Source organism: Topomyia yanbarensis, chromosome 2 (assembly GCF_030247195.1).
Source record: "Topomyia yanbarensis strain Yona2022 chromosome 2, ASM3024719v1, whole genome shotgun sequence".
In the NCBI taxonomy this organism is placed as follows: domain Eukaryota; kingdom Metazoa; phylum Arthropoda; class Insecta; order Diptera; family Culicidae; genus Topomyia; species Topomyia yanbarensis.
Window position 1 is genome coordinate 262,757,326 of NC_080671.1, and position 21,813 is coordinate 262,779,138.

At 45.2% G+C, this 21,813-nt stretch overlaps 2 protein-coding genes across 2 annotated transcripts; one reads left to right on the plus strand and one right to left on the minus strand.

The window, feature by feature from the left end:
• Positions 1-19,155: 19,155 nt before the first annotated feature.
• On the plus strand, positions 19,156-19,737 carry LOC131680303 (zinc finger protein 506-like). Its single transcript, XM_058961025.1, has one exon. It carries the CDS (start codon positions 19,156-19,158, stop codon positions 19,735-19,737), a length of 582 nt encoding a protein of 193 aa, XP_058817008.1.
• Positions 19,738-20,224: 487 nt separating this feature from the next.
• Positions 20,225-21,192, minus strand: LOC131683108 (uncharacterized). The gene is made up of 3 exons (XM_058964928.1): positions 21,020-21,192; positions 20,793-20,959; positions 20,225-20,636 (listed from the first exon to the last, which is right to left on the minus strand). Exons 1-3 carry the CDS (start codon positions 21,185-21,187, stop codon positions 20,603-20,605), a joined length of 369 nt encoding a protein of 122 aa, XP_058820911.1. The 5' UTR covers positions 21,188-21,192; the 3' UTR covers positions 20,225-20,602.
• Positions 21,193-21,813: the final 621 nt, after the last annotated feature.

Here is a 21,813-nt window from a genome sequence, read left to right on the forward strand (position 1 = left end):
TGGACGCTCTCAACTCAGTGATAAAGACTGCCGAGATAGCGATCCAACGAAAAAGGCGAGGCATTCGATACTGTGCGTTAGTGACACTTGACGTGAAGAACGCATTCAACAGCGCAAGCTGGGATGCCATCTCGCTCTCGTTACACCGGCTTAGCTTACCGGTGGGTCTGTACCAGATCCTGGAAAGCTACTTCCAGAGCCGCGTACTGCTATACGAGACCGATGCCGGTCAGAAAAGGGTTCCGATTACCGCCGGAGTCCCGCAGGGCTCGATCCTAGGCCCGGTGCTATGGAATCTCATGTATGACGGGGTTCTGAGACTGAAGTTCCCTCCTGGGGGAGTTGATCCCTGAGGTAGAACTAACCGCAGAATACGCGATCAACACGGTGGAGGAATGGATGAGCGCGAGAGGCCTGGAGCTCGCTCAGCATAAGACGGAGGTAGTTATCTTCAACAACCGCAAGTCGGCACAACATGCAGTTATCCATGTGGGAGAAGTCGCGATCACTTCACAGCGAAGTCTGAAGTCTCTCGGAGTCATTATAGACGACAAACTGACCTTCGGCAGCCATGTCGACTATACATGCAAGAGAGCGTCGACTGCTGTTGCGGCTCTATTGAGGATGATGTCCAACAGCTCAAAGGTGTGCGCCAGTAGACGTAGGTTACTGGCAGGCGTTGCCGTATCTATCCTCAGGTACGGCGGCCCGTCATGGTCAAGAGCACTGAGGGTAACCAGTTACCTACAGAAACTGGAGAGCACCTACCGCGTGATGTGCCTCAGAGTGATATCTGCCTACCACACGGTATCACACGATGCATCCTGCGTGATAGCGAGCATGATGCCAGTAGGGCTGGTTATTCGGGAAGATGAGGAGTGCTTCGAGCTACGTGGAAATAGAGGAGCCCGCGAGCGCACCAGGGTGGCCTCGGTCGCCAGATGGCAGCGTGAGTGGGATAACTCATCTAAAGGTAGGTGGACCCACCGGCTGATACCTAGCATATCGAGCTGGGTGGGAAGATCCCATGGGGAAGTTCACTTCTACCTGACACAATTCCTGTCAGGCCATGGCTGTTTCCGACAGTACCTCCACAGGTTCGGGCACGTGGAGGTCCCAGCCTGCCCTGACTGCCCAGGTGTAGACGAAACTGCCGAACACATACTGTTCGTATGTCCTCGGTTCGACGTCGAAAGAAGAGCAATGCTTGACGTCTGTGGCTGGGACACAACCCCTGATACCCTTATTCAGTGGATGTGTCAATCGGTGGAGAAGTGGAACGCAGTCTCGGCTGCTACCATCCAGATTGCCTGTAGGCTACAGGTAATCTGGCGCACCAAGCAACAGACGACGGGCACGACTAACTAGTGATTGGTTAGTTAGAGCGAAAAAGGCCGAGCGCAAAAAAGGGAGTGAATGGTCTGTTCATGCTGAGGCAGGTTTGGCGCAGCGACTGGCTACTGCACACGGTATGTAATGGGTGAGCACAAAAGTCAGCCTCACATGATATGGTAGAGGTGAGCACAAAAGTCAGCCTCACAAGGTATGAAAACGGTGAGCACACAAGTAAGCCTCGCATGGTATGTCAGAAGTGGGGCCTAAGAAAAATGTCCCACAGGGGATGCCAGGGGAAGCGACAGGGGTATAACAAAGTAGTACGATCGAGAGTGAACCAGGTGATAGGGTGAGCATCCAAGTCAGCCTCACATGGTACGTTAGAGGCGTGCACAAAAGTAAGCCTAGCAAGGAATGAGAAAGGTGAGCACACAACTAAGCCTCGCAAGGAACGAAAAAGGTGAGCACAAAAGTCAGCCTCATGTGGAGTGTTAGAGAGTGAATCAAGGTGCAACAGAGAGAGCATCCAAGTAAGCCTCATACAGGACGTATGAACGCGTGAGCAAGAGTGAATGAGTACATCAAGTAAAGCCATCCCCCCAGAAGTAACACCAAGAGGTAGTCCCTGGGGGGAACGATGGCGGAGCCCAATGGAGTTTAGTCGGTATTAATGGCAGCGTCACCATTCGAGCCCGACACACCCCCAGTACACAACTCCGCTAGCGAATGACGGATCTCAATAGCGGCATGTCTGTAATAATATACGTACATGGAACTATTGAGAACCAGAGCTACAGGTCCAAAGCCCTGGTAAAGGAGAATGGTTGTGATGATCTGGGCCGAGGTCACCACGTAAAGCAAGGTAGGTCATAACCGCAATTCCAAGGCGTGAAGCGACCCGTGCCAAGGGATGAGTGATCGAGGGGGTGAAAAAGATGCTCGATCGTTAACGGAGCCTGTGAGGTACTTGGGCACCCCCACAGTAAGCGTCCCTTACCACGTTAATGCGGAGCTGTGGCGTGGCGGACATCTATTCTCGCGCTACTCGTGGGATTAAACATGGAGTCAACAAAAAATAAAAATAAACAGTCGGAGGTGCCAAACCCCTTCGCTAGAGGTGGTTTGGCGAGGTCTCCCCCCCCCGTGGGGAGAGGAGTGGAGCGATGAGTGCTGCATCTGAAAGCACCAGTGACCCCCCAGCAGCGGTAGGCAATAGCCCTACCAACGCACCGGACGGGCCACTATCTGTGATGCGCAAAGTGGTGGAGCAGCTCGATTCAATAATCGAGTACACTAGCGCAAAGCAAAATATAAGCAAGGAGTTAAAACAGAGTCTCCTGGAACTCCGAAAAACTGTTCGTGTCGCAAGACAGAAACAACAGACTTATGCCAAGAGGGTGGAATGTCGGGAGAAGTCCGACAGAGAAACCCAGACAGTGGCCTCCAAGAAGGAGGGGAAAAAAGAAGGTCGATACGGGCACTCAGACAGTGCCCTTCACCTTCTATGGAGCAGCCACGTCGCTTGAAGCGGCGGCCGAGTTCCCCTCGAAGGGAAAAGGCAAGGGCAAGGGCAATCGCAAGACGGTGTCGAACGCGAAGCGCCCTAGGAAGTCGCCAGGCGAGGATGCAAAAAGCGACACCACACGGCGTGCAACCGTTAAGGTCAAACGCCGTTTGGGCGAGGTAAGCGAGGGCGAGAGTGACCTCGCTGAGCAGAGCGTTGGTACCAGCAACCCGGCGCGACCAGGGCAGGGGGGCCCAAACCCCTGGACGCTGGTCACCAGGAAGAAGCCGGCACCGACACCGGAGGTACCGCGGCCCGCGAAGAAGGCCAAGGACAGAGGCGAGGCCTTGTGGTTGAAAACCGACAAGGACAAATATGCCGATGTCCTAAAGTCGATGAAGACGGCCGAAAGCCTCTCGGCCCTTGGGCAAGATGTGCGTAGCGTGAGACGCACCAACACGGGAGAAATGCTTCTGGTGCTGAAGCGAGGCGCACAATCTAGTGCGGTATACAAGGCCTTGGCCCAAGAGGTCCTTGGCGAGGGCGCCCAAGTCAGATCGCTAGGGGCGGAAATGACTCTCCAGTGCAAGCATCTGGACGAGTTCATGACCGCAGAAGATGTCGTCGCAGCCGTTAAGGAACAATGCGGCGTCACAATCGAGCGGGCCTCTGTGCGATTTAGAGATGGACCCTCTGGCACCCAAGTAGCCTACCTCAGGCTACTGAAGGTGGATGCCAAAAAGGTAACCGAGAAAGGGAAGCTGAAGATCGGCTGGTCGGTATGCCCTATTAGTATACCCCAGCCGCCTTCAGTGGATAGGTGCTATCGGTGCTTTGAGTCCGGCCACAAAGCATACGAGTGCAAAGGCATAGATAGGAGCAAACTATGTCGTCGCTGCGGCGAGGAGGGACATAAAGAGCGGGGGTGCACTAAGGCACACAAATGCCTTATCTGCACCGCTAAGAAGCAAGCCCATAAACATGCTATGGGCGGACCTTCATGTCCCTTCGGTGAGTTAAATAAGAAGAAGCCGTGAACGTCACACAGCTAAATCTTAACCATTGTGCAGCAGCCCAACAGCTGCTGTGGCAGTCGGTCTCGGAGTCGAGGACAGATGTCGCCCTCTTATCAGACCCGTACCGCATCCCTGCCGGCAACGGCAATTGGGTGTCGGATGGGTCTGGAATGGTGGCAATCTGTACAACGGGACAGTTCCCGGTTCAAGAGGTAATACACCCCTCCGCCGAGGGTGTGGCGATTGCCAAGATCAACGGTGTGTTCTATTGCAGCTGCTACGCCCCACCAAGGTGGCCAATAGAACAGTTCAACCAGATGATCGACAAGCTCTCGTCGGACCTAGTGGGCCGGAAACCGGTAGTCATAGCGGGAGACTTTAACGCTTGGGCAGTGGAGTGGGGCAGCCGCTGTACAAATAGCAGGGGTCAAGCGCTAATGGAGGCGCTTGCGAAACTCGATACTGTGCTAGCTAATAATGGCTCCGCTAGTACATTCCGTAGAAACGGAGTGGAGGCGTGGATTGACCTAACATTTGCCAGCCCGAGTCTGGCTCCAGGCATGGAATGGAGGGTAGACGAAGGCTACACCCATAGCGATCATTTAGCAATCCGCTTTAAGATCAACTATGGTGTGCAGCATCCGAGGGCGGGAGATCCCTGTCAGGTACGCGGGTGGAAGTCCAATCACTTCGACAGCGAAGCTTTCACCGCGGCCCTGGGACTGGAGGCCAACACCGACAGTCTAAGCGGGGATGCGCTGGTAGCTGTTCTATCACGCGCGTGCGACGCCACTATGCCGAGAAAAACACTGCCAAGAAACGGTAGATGCCCGGTATACTGGTGGAGTGCCGAGATTGCAGCTCTACGATCAGCCTGCCTCAGAGCTAGACGTAGGATGCAAAGAGCTCGCACCGAGAATGCAAGAGAGAACCGCCGTGAAGTGTTTCGAGCTGCGAAATTGGCCCTTGACAAGGCTATTAAAAGCAGCAAGAGAGCGTGTTTCGACAACCTGTGTGAGAGTGCCAACGCGAATCCGTGGGGTGACGCCTACCGGATTGTGATGGCCAAGACCAAAGGGGACTCCTCACCCCCAGAACGGTCTCCGGACCGGTTGGCAACGATTATCGAAGTACTCTTCCCGTCTCGAGCCACAAGCCCCTGGCCACCTGCACTACGAGACAGTGCGGGCACGGCCGAAATGGTGGCTCCAGTGACGAATGAAGAACTACTCGCAGTGGCTAAATCCCTAGCAATGAACAAAGCTCCAGGGCCGGATGGAGTTCCAAACAACGCTCTCAAGGCAGCGATCATAGCGAACCCGAACATGTTCAGGCTAGCTATGCAGAGATGCCTTGACGAGTGCCGTTTCCCCGATATATGGAAAAGGCAGAAATTGGTGCTATTGCCGAAGCCCGGGAAGCCGCCACACGACCCATCGGCGTACAGACCAATCTGTCTGATCGACACGACTGGCAAACTGCTTGAGAGGATCATCCTCAACAGGCTAACCCCGTACGCGGAAGGTATGGACGGCCTGTCAAGCAACCAGTTTGGCTTTCGGAAGGGTAAGTCCACAGTGGACGCTCTCAACTCAGTGATAAATACTGCCGAGATAGCGATCCAACGAAAAAGGCGAGGTATTCGATACTGTGCGTTAGTGACACTCGACGTGAAGAACGCATTCAACAGCGCAAGCTGGGATGCCATCGCGCTCTCGTTACACCGGCTTAGCTTACCGGTGGGTCTGTACCGGATCCTGGAAAGTTACTTCCAGAACCGCGTACTGCTATACGAGACCGATGCCCTCAGAAAAGGATTCCGATTACCGCCGGAGTCCCGCAGGGCTCGATCCTAGGCCCGGTGCTATGGAATCTCATGTATGACGGGGTTCTGAGACTGAAGTTCCCTCTTAGAGTCAAGATCGTCGGCTTTGCTGACAACGTCACCTTGGAGGTCTACGGGGAGTCAATTCCTGAGGTAGAGCTAACCACAGAACACGCGATCAGCACGGTGGAGGAATGGATGAGCGCGAGAGGCCTGGAGCTCGCTCATCATAAGACGGAGGTAGTTATCGTCAACAACCGCAAGTCGGCACAACATGCAGTTATCCATGTGGGAGAAGTCGCGATCACTTCACAGTGAAGTCTGAAGTCTCTCGGAGTCATTATAGACGACAAGCTGACCTTCGGCAGCCACGTCTACTATACATGCAAGAGAGCGTCGACTGCTGTTGCGGCTCTATCGAGAATGATGTCCAACAGCTCAAAGGTGTGCGCCACTAGACGTAGGTTACTGGCAGGCGTTGCCGTATCTGTCCTCAGGTACGGCGGCCCGTCATGGTTAAGAGCACTGAGGGTAACCAGTTACCTACAGAAACTGGAGAGCACCTACCGCGTGATGTGCCTCAGAGTGATATCTGCCTACCGCACGGTATCACACGATGCATCCTGCGTGATAGCGAGCATGATGCCAGTCGGGCTGGTCATTCGGGAAGATGAGGAGTACTTTGAGCTACGTGTAAATAGGGGAGCCCGCGAGCGCGCTAGGGTGACCTCGGTCGCCAGATGGCAGCGTGAGTGGGACAACTCCTCGAAAGGTAGGTGGACCCACCCGCTGATACCTAGCATATCGAGCTGGGTGGGAAGACCCCATGGGGAAGTTCACTTCCACCTGACACAATTCCTGTCATGCCATGGCTGTTTCCGACAGTACCTCCACAGGTTCGGGCACGCGGAGGTCCCAGTCTACCCGGACTGCCCAGGTGTAGACGAAACTGCCGAACACATACTGTTCATATGTCATCGGTTCGACGTCGAAAGAAGAGCAATGCTTGACGTCTGTGGCTGGGACACAACCCCTGATACCCTTATTCAGCGGATGTGTCAATCGGTGGAGAAGTGGAACGCAGTCTCGGCTGCTACCATCCAGATTGCCAGTAGGCTACAGGTAATCTGGCGAACCGAGCAACAGACGACGGGCACGGCTAACTAGTGATTGGTTAGCTGGAGCGAAAAAGGCAAAGCGCAAAAAAAGGGTGTGAATGGTCTGTTCATGCCGAGGCAGGTTTGGCGCAGCGAATGGCAACCGCGTAAGGGGTAAACCCAGCCACCCCGAAGCAAGACAGAAGAGTGAGTGTATAGGCGTATAAGTGGACTGCCTCATGCCAAGACGGGAGGGTCGTAGCGTAGTATGTTGGGACTTAGCTATCGATACCTCATGGCGTGGCAGAGGAGTGAAAGGGTGAGCATCCAAGTCAGTCTCACACGGCATGTTAAGGGTGAGCACAAAAGTCAGCCTCACATGGTATGGTAGAGGCTAGTACAAAAGTCAGCCTAGCAAGGAATGAAAAAGGTGAGCACACAAGTCAGCCTCGCATGGTATGTCAGAAGTGGGGCCTAAGAAAAATGTCCCACATGGGATGCCAGGGGGAGTGACAAAGGTACAATAGAGTGGCACGATTGAGAGTGAATCAGGTGATAGGGTGAGCGCCCAAGTCAGCCTCACATGGTATGGGTGGGGCGAGCACAAAAGTAAGCCTAGCAAGGAATGAGTAAGGTGAGCACACAAGTCAGCCTCGCAAGGAACGAAAAAGGTGAGCACAAAAGTCAGCCTCATGTGGGAGTGAGAGTGCGATTGAGAGAGCACCCAAGTAAGCCTCATACGAGACGTATGAACGCGTGAGTGAGAGTGAATGAGTACATTTAGTACAGCCATCCCCCCAGAAGTAATACCGAGAGGTAGTTCCTGGGAGGAATGATGGCGGAGCCCAATGGAGTTTAGTCGGTATTAATGGCTGGTCACCATTCGAGCCCGACACGTCCCCAGTGCACCCCGTGTGGTAGATTGGACCCTACCAATAGCACGTGTACTGGGCTAGGACGTAAAGGTCTTCTCCATTGTAAAAGAAAAAAAAACACCCCCAGTACACCCCGTGTGGTAGCTTGGCATCTACTAATAGTACGTGTACAGGGCTAGTACGTAAATGTAAATGTATTGTAAAAAAAGAGGGTAAGATTTCTGGTCTCATATTGCGAATTTTACCCCCAAATACTCACAGCAAAATAATTTTATTGCACGAAAATATGCTCACACCGCATCTACCATAGTTTGGGTGTTGAGGTGGCTAACAAAACAACATTTAACACCCTCTCTAGGATTGTGCATAAGATGTTCGGTTTGTTTATTTGCTGTCCCCCATGTAGTTTAACGTGAGAACATTTATTTTCTGCTTTAAAAATGTGCACGAAAGTCTATCTACAGATGAAACGGGCAAGAAAGAAATTCATCATGTGATCTAGCCCCACTCAGGAAAGATTTTCAGTATCAATTGCATCAGCTCGGTAACACAGACAAATAAGACGTAACACGAGATGAATTTTCATCACTCGTAGAAAAAACGGTCGATTTAAATTACAAAACATGCGCCATATCAGCGAGCGTAGCGCTAGTGAAGAGAATTTGACAGAGCTAAATGCGTTACTTAGTTTCCGCACCCACCCGAAAACGTTACCGTCTTTTTAATCTCATGCAAACCAAAACAAACAAAATGGGCCGGAAATGTGAAATTCATTCTTGTCGAAGTGCCCAAGGCGGGAGTTGTTCACAACAATTTCTTAAGTTACATCACGATGCCGATCGGTGAGTAAGCACATAATAGGATGTTAGTAATTTAATTGATTCGGTGTATCGAATCAAACTAGATGTATGCAATGGATTAGAATTTGTTGGTCCCTGGAACTGCTGGAGGAAATTGACGGGGTGCAGGTGCTACGAAACCTAGAGATACGCTCAGACTATTTTCAATCAGGCTTGTTTAGTGATCAGTTTCAACCCAACAGGAGCTAAAACATCAAGTTGTGGAATTATTATGAATGATAGTATTTAGGTTTCGTCAGGATGTAGATCTGTATAATTCCAGCACATCGAGTATATTTTGCACTCAAGATAGAAGCAAATTTTACGTTGAATGAAAATGTAGTGGTATCGTATGTCTTATCATCGCGACAATTTTGTACTTACAAGAAGCAAAAGTAAACGTCAGCCTGGAAAATACAGTAATGTGTCTACCTTGAACGGTGTCCTTAAACGATCATTATAAGTGACATTTCTGCGCGGTAATGCCATTAATAACGCCTCGTGTTAGGGTACCTGATATCTGCGGGATTCTAAAAGTGCGACGGTAAAGAAGACTAAATAGAAACAAAAAACAATGAAACGACAACAAGAATTATTTTCCTCAAACAAAACAAAAACTGTTTTACCGTTGCTTAATTTCCCAAATATAGAACAATAAATAATTATTATGGGTCATTGAAATACAGTCGTTGTAGAGTAATGCTTTAAATTTGTCCATTGCAATCATTACTTAATTCGTAGTATGCGACATTGACAATAGGGATCTTTAGGGGTGTGCGGGTTAAGGCATATTCTGATGCAGATTAGTACCGTGAGTTAATATCTCAGTCCTTTTCCAATTTTTGAAAAAATTGAAAAAAAAAACATTTTTTAGTTTGTTTCCTTTTAGGACAATAACACATCCAAACCCATGCGACTTGCACGACTCTATAGGTTGCCTTATCAGATCTACCATAGTTTGCAGATGAAACTTGGAATGGCAGGCTGTTAGCGGATTGACAAAGTACCAGATCACCCAAGTAGCATTTCTAGTTTTATAGCACACTACAAGTGTAATCTAAGTTTTAAGGAAGACTTCAAGAGTACCATAAAACCTCAATTGTTACTAGGGCATGCTGTGTGGGGTGCTGTCCCGGTTAACAATGAGGCGAACGAGATATTTGAAGATACGTCATTTAGTCGGACAACTGTCAGTTTGTTGGTTGAATTTGATTTGGTTTTTTTTTAATTTAAAAATCAGAAAATAATAATTAAGGTTTAAGAATGATATGAGTCTACTCGTAAGGACACCTGCTATCAATAAATGTGAAAAACTGGCACAATTTTTCCAAATTAAAGATCCCTATTATTCTATTTCGTTCTTCAAATTTTACAACTGTAAAAATAGTTCCACCTTTCATTCATTATCTTGCATTTGGCGAGTAGGGTGGGCACTATTGGAGCTTCAGTTGAAAATAAAATTATTTGACCTGGTTGCAAGAATTACATTTTGTGCAATGTGTTCAACAGATGTCGGTAGTACATCGCGGGCAATGATTTTTTTTAGAATTTTCTTCAAGCTGTAACGTCTGTTTGTATGTGCTGCGAAGTCTGGAGGAACCGAAAATTTGGGAAAGGAATTGTACTGCTAAGATTTTTTTAGTTACATAGGCGTCAATATTCGTCACGTCGACACACGCCGGCGTGCTGCCGCCGATAGGATCCAACGGCGTGACGCCCCCGCCAGCCAAATATGTCGGTTACGCCGCCACCGATTAAAAATGCATTGGCGCACACCGATATGTGACAACTTCAATATAACAATTCTGAACACAGGGAAAATGAAACGATTCCTAGACCACCAGCGCAAGCAAGTGCACTGGACATATCTCTAGGCTCGACATCACTACGGTTAGATTGCAAGTGGAAGGTAATATCTGATCCCCAACGGTAGTGACCACCTGCCGATCGTAATTGCTATCACCACTCGTTCAAGACCTTCGGAACCAAGCAATGTTTCCTCTGGCCTCACACGAAACATTGATTGGAAGAGCTACGCTGCTGAGATATCCAAAACTATCGATTCAACACAGGTACTTACCCCGGAGGAAGAGTATAAGTTTTTGTCCAACTCGATTCTCGATATCGCGAGTCAAACTCAGACGAAACGAGTACCCGACGGGAACACCCAAAAACGTTTTACCAACCCGCTGTGGGACAAAGAGTGCTCAGACGTGTACGCGGAGAAGGCTGCCGCGTATAAAACCTTCCGGAACGACGGGTTAGTCGCTAGCTATAGACTAAACGCGATATTAGAAAAGTGAATGAAAAATTTAATGAAAGCCAAGAAACGCAGTTACTGGCGCCGGTTTGTCGACGGGTTAACAAGAGAAACATCGATGAGCACACTTTGAGGCACGGCCCGACGTATGCGAAACCGAAACAGTACTAACGAGAGCATGGAATATTCAAACCGTTGGATATTCGATTTCGCTAAAAAGGTTTGTCCGGATTCCGCCCCGGCACAAAAAATCTACCGCGCCGCGTCGCCTTACAATACCGCGAACGAAACACCGTTTTCGATGGTGGAGTTCTCACTTGCTCTTGTTATCATGTAACAATAAAGCTCCAGGGCCAGACAAAATCACATTTAACTTGTTGAAGAATCTACCAGACTCTGTCAAGAGACGCTTGTTGAATTTATTTAATAAGTTCTTGAGGGTAACATTGTCCCACATGATTGGAGACAAGTGAGTGTCATCGCCATCCAAAAACCAGGAAAACCAGCCTCCGACCACAAATCGTATCGACCGATTGCAATGCTATCCTGTATCCGGAAGTTATTCGAGAAAATGATCTTGTTTCACCTCGACAATTGGGTCGAAGCAAATGGCTTACTGTCAGATACACAATTTGACTTCCGCAAAGGCAAAGAGACGAACGATTCCCTTGCGTTGCTCTCAACAGAAATTCAAATGGCATATGCTAACAAAGAACAGATGGCATCAGTATTCTTGGATATTACGAGGGCTTTCGATTCAGTTTCTATCAACATTCTTTATGAGAAGTTGCACCAGCATGGTCTTGCACCAATTTTAAATAACTTTTTGCTAAACCTGTTGTCTGAAAATCAAATGCATTTCTCGCATGGTGATTTATCGACATCACGATTTGTCTGCTTGGGCTCTCCAGCTGGGTATCGAGTTCTCTACGGAGAAAACTGAGCTAGTCGTATTTTCTAGAAAGCGTGAACCAGCGAAACTATGGCTTCAGTTAATGGATAAATCTATTGCTCAGGTTTCAACATTCAAATATCTCGGGGTCTGGTTCGACTCTAAAGGTACCTGGGGATGTCACATTATGTATCTGAAACAGAAGTGCCAACAAAGGATCAACTTTCTCCGTACAATAACCGGAACATGGTGGGGTGCCCACCCAGGAGACCTAATCAGGTTGTACCAAACAACGATATTATCAGTGATGGAGTACGGATGTTTCCGCTTTAGCTCCGTTGCGAGCATACATTTCATGAAACTAGAGAGAATCCAGTGTCGCTGTTTGCGTATTGCCATGGGCTGCATGCACTCGACCCATACGATGAGTTTAGAAGTGCTGGCGGGCGTCCTTCTACTAAAAAATCGATTTTGGGACCTCTCGTATCGATTGCTCATTCGATGCGATATTTTGAACCCATATGTGATTGTAAATTTCGAAAGGCTTGTCGAGCTTAATTCTCAGACCCGTTTTATGTCCTTGTACTTCGATTACATGGCTTAGAACATCAATTCATCTTCGTATAACGTTAACCGTGCTCATCTCATAGATACTTCTGCTCCAACCGTATTTTTAGACACATCCATGAAGGAAGAGATTTGTGGAATCCCGGATCACATTCGCCCACAAGTGGTCCAAAATATTTTCTATAATAAATACCATCAAGTCGATTGCGCCAAAATGTTCTACACTGATGAATCAATTCTCGACGGGTCCACAGGCTTCGGTATCTTCAACGAAAATCTTGCTGCCTCATTCAAACTCAATGATCCTGTTTCAGTTTACGTCGCACAATTAGCTGCCATTCAGTATACTGTCGGGATCATTGACACCCTGCCCGCAGACCATTACTTCATCGTTTCGGACAGTCTCAGCTCCATTGAGGCCATCTGTGCGGCGAAGCATGGAAAGCACTCACCGTATTTCCTGGAGAAAATACGGGAATATCTGAGTGCTTTATCTGAAAAATCTTACCAGATTACCTTGGTTTGTGTCCCGTCACATTGTTTTATTGCGGGCAATGAGAAGGCGGACTCTTTAACCAAGGTGGGCGCATTAGAAGGCGATACTTACGAAAGACCAATTTGCTTCAATGATTTTTTCAGTATCTCTCGTCAGAGGACGCTCGATAGTTGGCAAACTTCGTGGAGCAATGGGCATCTGGGACGGTGGCTACATTCTATTATCCCGAAGGTATCAACGAATGCTTGGTTTAAGGGCTTGGATGTGAACCGGGACTTTATTCGTACGATGTCAAGGCTCATGTCCAACCATTACTCGTTTGACGCGCATCTCCGTCGTATAGGGCTTGCTGACAGTAATCATTGTGTTTGTGAGAACGGCTATCACGACATCGAGCATGTTGTTTGGCTGTGCGCAGAGTACCGTGTTGCCAGGTCCCAACTAATAGATTCCCTTCGGGCCCGAGGTAGATCACCCTATGTGCCAGTCCGGGACGTCCTGGCAAGCCGTGACCACCCCTACATTTTTCTTATCTACACCTTTTTGAAAAATATTGATGTCAAAGTTTAATACATTTTCCCCTCTCTCATTCACAGTAGAACCTCGTCAACCTATCCCTGTATCTACAATATGGCATTGCTTCACGAGTCTACGATGCATACCTTTCTTGATAACCGTCCATCCAGAACATCATGACATACCTCACATGCAGATGATATAGAGAACATCATGACAGCATCAGAGTGCCAATAATTATCCGAAATATCGACCCTCCCTCGCCCCTGCGATTACAGGCTGGAAACTACAACACTACAACAAAGTGTGCATATCCGCCACAATGATCAATCAGCAAACGACGATGTCAATTACACAATATGTATCCCACTTTCTACCTTTTTCCTTTACTTACATAACAGGGGAGCAAGCCGCCCTTAAATACGGCTTTCCCTTCCCCCACTAACATGTGACATGCAATTAAAAAAAATGAATTATCGGCCTCGTTAAGCTAAAGCATTTGGACCTAAATAAACGTATTTAAGATAAAAAAAAAACCAAATAATAATTATAATTATAATAACAATTACAACAACCAAATAAGGCAGCCCAATAACAATTGTACACATCGCGGCAGAGGCCGTGTGGTAATTATTATCAAAACGTCCCAGCAAACCAACACATGCGTTGGCCGAGAAATGGAAATAATATATACTTACTAAACCCAGAACAAACGAATGGCCCACAAGGTCAGCAATTAAAAGCGACGAACAATTAAATAATAAAGACCAACAACAACAAACCACAACGGCATTAGTACCGTATAGACGCAATAAACTTGAAAACGATCAAGTTACCAACAATTTTTTAGGGGTAACGTATTAACAATGGACGTGTCAGCTACAAATTTTGTTTATATTGACGTATTGATGGCACAAAGTAAGTGCACTTTTTTATATAACACATATCCAAATGTTTTTCTCATTCATCGTTACATTCATTTTTTTACAATATATATATATATATATATATATATATATATATATATATATATATATATATATATATATATATATATATATATATATATATATATATATATATATATATATATATATATATATATATATATATATATATATATATATATATATATATATATATATATATATATATATATATATATATATATTAACTGTCCGTGCTTGTGGGTGTTTTAGCCAGACCAATAATGGCTGATGATGAGCTTATATGTGTCGAGTGTAAGAAGAGACAGATTGATCCAAATAAATTAATAACATGTATGTACTGTTTCGGCAGCGCCCATTTTAAATGTCGTAACATTATTGGTAATGCAATCAGGCGCATTCGGGATACGTCATATTTCTGCTCAACCGATTGTTCTGCTACGTACCAGCGAATAATCGAAATGAGCAGCAATAATTCGACTATGATCACGGCTCTTGCGACAGAGCTGAAAAAAACTGTTTCGAATGCGATAGCCATCGAAATGGAAAGCGTTAAAACTGAGGTGAAACATATAACGGCAGCGGTAGAATCTTCTCAGGAATTCCTATCTTCAAAATTTGACTGAATGTCGACAGGACTAATAAGCTGTCCACCTGTAACAACGCAATGTTATTTGGTATTCCTATGCTTTCTGGTGAGGATGTGCCTGACCTTGTATCGAAAACAATTGCTTCGCTTGGTGTATCCTTAAATACTGACTCGATTGTGTCATCAGTTAGAATATTTACAACTAGTAAATCTGGAAGCCCATTAATCCCCAAAAATAGGGAAGACTTGAGTCAACTATTAAGACGTTATATGAACAATTCGATTTCTGTACCATCTCCTTCTCCGAAAAGGAAGAAAAATATATAAACAAGGCCTGCTAAGTAAGGTCCTTCAATTGAATTACATAATTTAAAATGGAGGGTATAGTGAATACATTTCACGGGCTACTAGCCGATTTTAATTTGAATAGGGTGACCATATCAGACGAGTGAAAAACCAGGACAGTCGGAAGGGACTGCCTTCCCCGTTATCTCTCAATCGACTGTGCCTTCCCCGTAGGGTTTTGGCAGATTTAAAGTACTGAGGTATGTCAGGCCAGAATTCAACTACCGAGCACTTTTTCGGATTTACACACACCCAGTTCTTTCTACACCACCTTCAGCGAAGGTTTCTTGGTGGTTTTGGAAATATCGGCAATCCTGAAATGAGAGGATAACGAAATATTTTGAGATCATCTGTACAGGATAGGTGAGGATTTTTTAGCACTAAACAGACGTCATGGAAGTAAAGAAGAGACATCAACGGTCTCAAGTAGCTTCCCTGCGCTATTCTTGATGTAAAAATAAGTACCTGCCAATCTCCAATGACAATCATCTCTCGACCGGAGAGCTAGGACCGAAACAACTGCATTTTTTTTATTGTTATATGTCAAACGGGGGATAAGTTAATGTAAATCAAATCAGTTTGAGCGCGACATTCAAAACTCCCTGTTATGTAGGATGCTAGACTCTGCAGGTTAGTCGCTGTTCAGCATCCAGGCGTGAAGCCGTATTAATCGTAGATTACGTACTGCTTGCGTTCATCCTGTAGTGGTTCCATGATCACCAGCTAAAGAGAGCGCGCAATGAAGTTATTCTTTGATAGTTATTGATGTTTCGCCATTTTCCGTTTTAAGGATTGGAAGCATGTTCGCGGATTTCTACCAAACCGTCGATGTGTTCAAAGGAAATTCTTCAGCTCTTGGAGGAACTAGCCAAGTGGTTAGTGTTTGGTCCACAACTGAAATCGGTTGGATTTATTCGGCTGCCAAATTTCATTGCAAACGAACCGCACCTCATTCATATCCATCGTATATACGAACGCCTCGTTCTATCTCTTTTCAATTTCTATGTAAGAAGAGAAAGTTGAAAAGTGAAATAACGAGGCACTTTTAAAGGATTTAAAAAGTCATCGGATGCTATAATTGGGAGAGTCAAGTGTACTAAGCTTTATTTGTTATATTCTAGTAGGTCGTAACTGCGAGCTGGACAAGAGTGAAAACAGCGTAGACTCAATACAGATAAATATTTTAGGCTTATAGGAGAAAAACCAGGACAAATCAAGCGTTTACCTCGACTTTCCAGGACACCAGAACAGTCAGTGAAAAACCAGGACATGTCCTGGGAAACCAGGACGTATGGTCACCCTAAATTTGAAGTATACTGACAAAAATGTGAAATATCTGCGAATATTACAATGGAACATACGAGGAATGAATGATTGATGTGATGTAACTATCAATGTGCTTGTCATAGGGGAAACATGGGTAAAACACGGTAATACTGGGATATACAATATTTCTGGATATAGCGTCACATTTTCGTGCAGAGATACCTCTCATGGAGGATTAGCTGTTTTCATTAGCAATAAATAGACCTTTCTCGTCCGACCTAACACATATTTTTCTTATTTTTAATCGAAAGATTACACATTTATAAGAACATTTCCGTAAAAATGAGATTTTTAAGAGCTATCATGATTTTTTAATGATTTTTTAAAATTTGAAATATGCAAGAATGTTGAATATTTTTTTCACCTCAGCAAGAATGGTGGGACTTAAAATGTGCGTTTGGGCAGCACTGCTTTGAATATTTTCACTTAAGTTCTTGGCAACGCGGTAAATGAAGTGGTGAATCGCAGTACAAAATTCATTAGCAATGTAAACAAACTAAAATGAACCTCTCGCTGTATGAACATTGGATGAAAATGTTTAACCTCACTTTTTGACAGTTCGCAGAGCTTGTTTACATAGACTTGGAATTTTTTGTATTCGACCACAGTATGAGAAACTTGATTTGGTTCGCTTTTAAATGCGAATATCTTGTATTAACAAGCTCGCTAGGCTTTCATTTTTATTTGACGTCATTAGGCATTAAATCCGTTAAATTTGGCATTTGGATTTTTCTTGTCCACGATTCGTTAAAGAAAGCGATTTTATTTGTTGCGATCAATTTAACTTTTGTTTTTTGCTGAATTACAACGTTAGCCACGAAACATTTTGATGATCCCTGGTAATTGCGTTGCAAATGTCCTTGAAATTATATACATCGCTTCATAGGTCCGCACCAATTGCAACCACTCCACCTCGCCGAAATCGAGTTAGCCGATGGTCCAGCCTGCGTCACACTCGGCTGTCGCTGCACCAATGGTAGCTCCCCACCAGGCATCTAGATTAATTGCTCAAATCGCAGCTACTGCTGGTAGTGTAGCGATCGGCTCCGTCGGTAATCCCGTTGGACATACCCTCATAGGAATGTTCAGCGGTTCCGATTCACACGAGGACAGGCTGCCCCGGTATCGGGCAAGGCAAACACTCCGGCAGGACCATGCTCGTGGGAGATCAAGCAGTTATTATCTTGTACCCAAGGCCAGGCCGAGTGTGATTCGTAGCAATTACCAAATTTAGAAGTCCATGTACATAGTGTACACGTGATACTTTTTTTAATGAAAATAGTATAAATGTTGGCAAAATCCTGCAGCACTAGGATCAAAGAAAGAGTTTTAATACCAACTCACTGTGCTTCGGTGTTTTTTGGCCAACGAACTATCAGGTCTATGTTTTTATTTAGTAAATGTTTTAATAAATATTAGTTCATTAGGAGTATGACTTATTTATATTTTGATGGCGCGGTGAAGGGGTGGTTAAAGTGCGAGTCGTATCTTGAAAATCGATCGCTTGAAAGTAGTATAAATGATTATAAAATGCGACAACATAAACTCATAACCTTTCTAATGGTTATTTAGCCATAGGTAACGAGAAAATAGATATGTTTTATTCATGTACAACAAAAATTATTCAGCAATAATTTATTATTAATTGTTACGCGTGATTTTGTCTCCAGTGATTGGCCAAAATTGGTCGCTTTTAGAATCTGGTGCTCTAAGCATAACTGTCCCATGTTAATAGCGAATCCCATAACAAATGGGACAGTATAGCGATCATACAGCTGTAACAGCGAATTTAGCATTGACATCAATATAACCAGGTTGGTTGCAAGCAGAAAGAACAATACTAGCTGGGTTGCTAGCTGTTTGTGCTACTAATAACACTTGCAGTTTGTCAAATTAACATTATTCTATGATCTAGCTTCAATGACGATGGAATATAGCCGAATTCAAAGCCTAACCCATCAGCGCAATTTGATCATGTAATGGATATTATAAACTCTGAAAGAAATACATTTTATTGTTGTCTGTTTTTGAGGTTAGAACTTAGAACTTTTATACTATTGTGAGAATGGTCCTCAGCAACTATCCTTCCAAATCAAAGACTCGTGCTAGCAATGGCTTCGTTCAGAGGCTGCTGCTGTACATTTGTTTTCTTTAGCTGGCCCATTACGATTCCCCGGACCGGACCACTTTTCCGCCGCCACAAGTGGGAAACGAACGATTCACATTTGATTTCCGTAGTCACAAATTACCGAATCACTGGCAGGTAGCATAATCCTCGGACTTAGTTGTGAATTGGAACAGTCAAGCCTGACTTCCCGAGCTACATCTCCAGTATTGTCGTCCCATATGACTAGTGAACCTAAATGTATCCCACACACATAGCACACCATCCTGGCAATGGCAACTAGATCGGCCTGCCATAGGTCTATGAAAATACATGTGATAGGACGGTAAGGTGGAGATAGGTGAACGGTAAGTTGTTATGATATGCTTATTCCGCTTCATTGAATTCATATGCTTCGAAAAGAAGTTAGATTTTTTGAGATCATAACCCGTTTTTCGGAGATTTTAATATATAAGAATGCTTTTTTAAAAAAAATATTAATATCGAATGCACTTTTCCCTATTTTCATTCTAGACAGACAACACAGTCAACAGGTCCATGTGACAATTTCACACATGCCACCGTACTACAAACAACCATCGATAAAAGCTATGAGTGCGGAATGTGTGACCAATCATTCCCCAAAAAGAGACAGCTGGCAGTTCACAAGCGCGTACATGCCGGCACGCGACCGTACTCCTGTGATATTTGCAGTAAAGCATACACCAAGGGTATAAATCTAAGCCGGCACAAACGGATGCACACCGGCGAACGACGGCACCGTTGTCGGATATGTGGCAGAGAATTTTTCACTTCTGAGCAATTGGATCAGCACCGGCTTACCCATAAAGATCAGGCTTACATTTGCGATATCTGCAGTAGGAAGTTTACTGAAAACAGTAGTCTCACGCGACACAGACTTATCCATGCAGGTGAGAGATCGCACAAGTGCGATATTTGTGGCAAAGAATTCATAACTAGTGCTGAACTCACTCGCCACATGCGCATGCATATTGGCGAGCGTCCGTATAAGTGTGATATCTGTGGCAAAGGCTACGTAGAAAGTAGCAGTTTGAAACGTCAACAGCGTGTTCACATCGATATGAATCTTGCGGATCAAATATTTAGTTTCGACATCGGTGGTAGAAAGTTTCTTGAATCTAAAGAACTTACGCAGCACAAACTTATCCACAGCCAAGATTGAGAAAGAATTCAGATGTGAAGTCTGTGGTGGCAGGTTTAAAAAATATTCTCACATGACTCGGCACATGCAAATCCATACAAACGAACGCCCGTACAAATGTGAGCTCTGCGGGCAGGAGTTTCTTCGAAGAGCACATTTGACCCAGCATAATCGCAGGTATGTTGGCGAACGACCCCATGGCTGTGAAAAGTGTGGAAAAAGATTCGTTGAACGTAGTCATTTGATGGGACACAAGAAGCTGCACGAAATGTCAAGGAATGGTAGCAGGCGAAAAGGAAAAATTAAGGATTCTACCGTGACCGAAAGCATCCACGCGGTCACTGGAGGCGGTATTGGGAAAATAGAAGAGGAAAAGCAAGTTCTAACATAAATTATCTGATTGAAAGCAATGTAAATAGAAGTTTTGTTTATTATCAAAATGTATTTAGTAACTTTCTATATTTAATTGCGGCGCCATTAAATGACCCTGTTATCAACAATCGACACTATAAAAATTATCCACTCCCTTACCAACGGCCTATTGAACACTCTCGTAACCATTGTCTTGTAGGAGCTGTTCTAGTTCAAGCCCCACACACATAGCACACCATCCTGGCGACCAGATGCGCCCATCTCGGCCTGCCACTGGTCTATGAAAATACATGTGATAGGACCGCAATGGCCTTTTAGGGTGAACTGCAATAGGTGGCTATCGAGTCGGAACACTTTAACAGTGTGGCCCTGGCTGCCAGTCATGACTGTACCGCCCGCCACTTCCAAACATGTCACCGGTAACCCTGCTGGTGAAACTCCAGAATACATCAAAGCTCCTCCTCGGATGCGTTATGTTGAGCTGGCAACGCTGTGAAGAGATTGCTGAAATAAACTAATGCTTCCTGTCGAACCGATGCGTACGTGGGCTAAAAAAGAATAAGAATTAAGGCACTTGATGACATACTTATTGCAGACTGAAAATTAAATGACTTAGAATATACAGTATTTTAAAATAACAAATGAAATCTGTCTGTTCTGCGCCCTACGTGAGCTTAAAAAATTGCTTGAAACATAGGACTTACTTCGCCATATGCAGACGTAAACCCCAATCGATCTGACAACCTTGCGTGTACGTTTCTAATCTCAGAGAATCGATTCGTCCACTCAACCGTGCGACTATCACTTTGTCACCGGCAAGCTTTATGTTAGTTACTCCATTGTTGTGGATGTTTTCGGCTTCATATATACCCTGCAATGAAACGTCCGTCAATAGTTGTAATAAAAAAACAAGTGACTCCATACAATTTACCTTAAAGTTACCAGTCGTTCCCTCCCAGAACTCCAACCGCTCATCTGCACACCCAATCTCTATGAAATTATCAAAAAAGTCCAGACACCAGATCGGCGATGTTTGGTAACATTTCTTCCGCGCTGAACCTCCTCCTCCAGGTGGCTGAGAACATTCGCCAGCGCTCATCTGCTGCCGGGGTGGGATGAAGCCGTATGGTTGGACTTACTCTCCACCGCTGCTACATCATAGCCCTTGGTTGAATTATTCCACAAAAACCGGATTCGCAGATCCGCACAAATACCTTTTGGGCATACACGATTATCATTTGTAAAATGTTTCTCATACTGAACGGTAAAATGAAAATATTTTCCTGCATCTCATTCTGATGATTGTGCCTGGTGAAGTTAAACTGTAGTTTTTTCTTCAGTTTGAAAGCAAAACTGGTCGGCGAACTCTTGGGAAACAGCTGATGTTTTTGGATTCCTTGGCAGGATGTAAATACATAACAGATAGGTAGAGAAAACAGGAAAAAAACAAAAAAGATGTCATCGATCTTTGAAGAGCACTTTTCACTTTAGAGCAGCGTTGTCGGATGGTTTTGTATAATAAAACTACGTATAATAAAACGTTCTAGTTACACAGAAGTTGCTCCGGAGCAAACAGAAGCAACAAATACTTGTTTTTTACTTCAGCTTGCTAACAGAAGAAGAAAAAAGAGAAGAGAACATAGGAACGATTTTCTCTCTGTTTGCTCCGGAGTACTTCCACTTTCTACTGGTACTGGAACAAATCTAATATCGGTATAGTTCTAA

Bases quoted from the DNA above. Each gene is read 5' to 3' on its own strand.
- LOC131683108 (XM_058964928.1), bottom strand. From the start codon at position 21,187: ATGAGCGCTGGCGAATGTTCTCAGCCACCTGGAGGAGGAGGTTCAGCG. The intron at 20,960-21,019 runs GTAAATTGTATG...GTTTCATTGCAG, and splicing joins GAACGACTGGTAACTTTAAG to GGTATATATGAAGCCGAAAA. The intron at 20,637-20,792 runs GTAAGTCCTATG...ATTCTTTTTTAG, and splicing joins TTACGTCTGCATATGGCGAA to CCCACGTACGCATCGGTTCG.
- LOC131680303 (XM_058961025.1), top strand. From the start codon at position 19,156: ATGTGTGACCAATCATTCCCCAAAAAGAGACAGCTGGCAGTTCACAAG.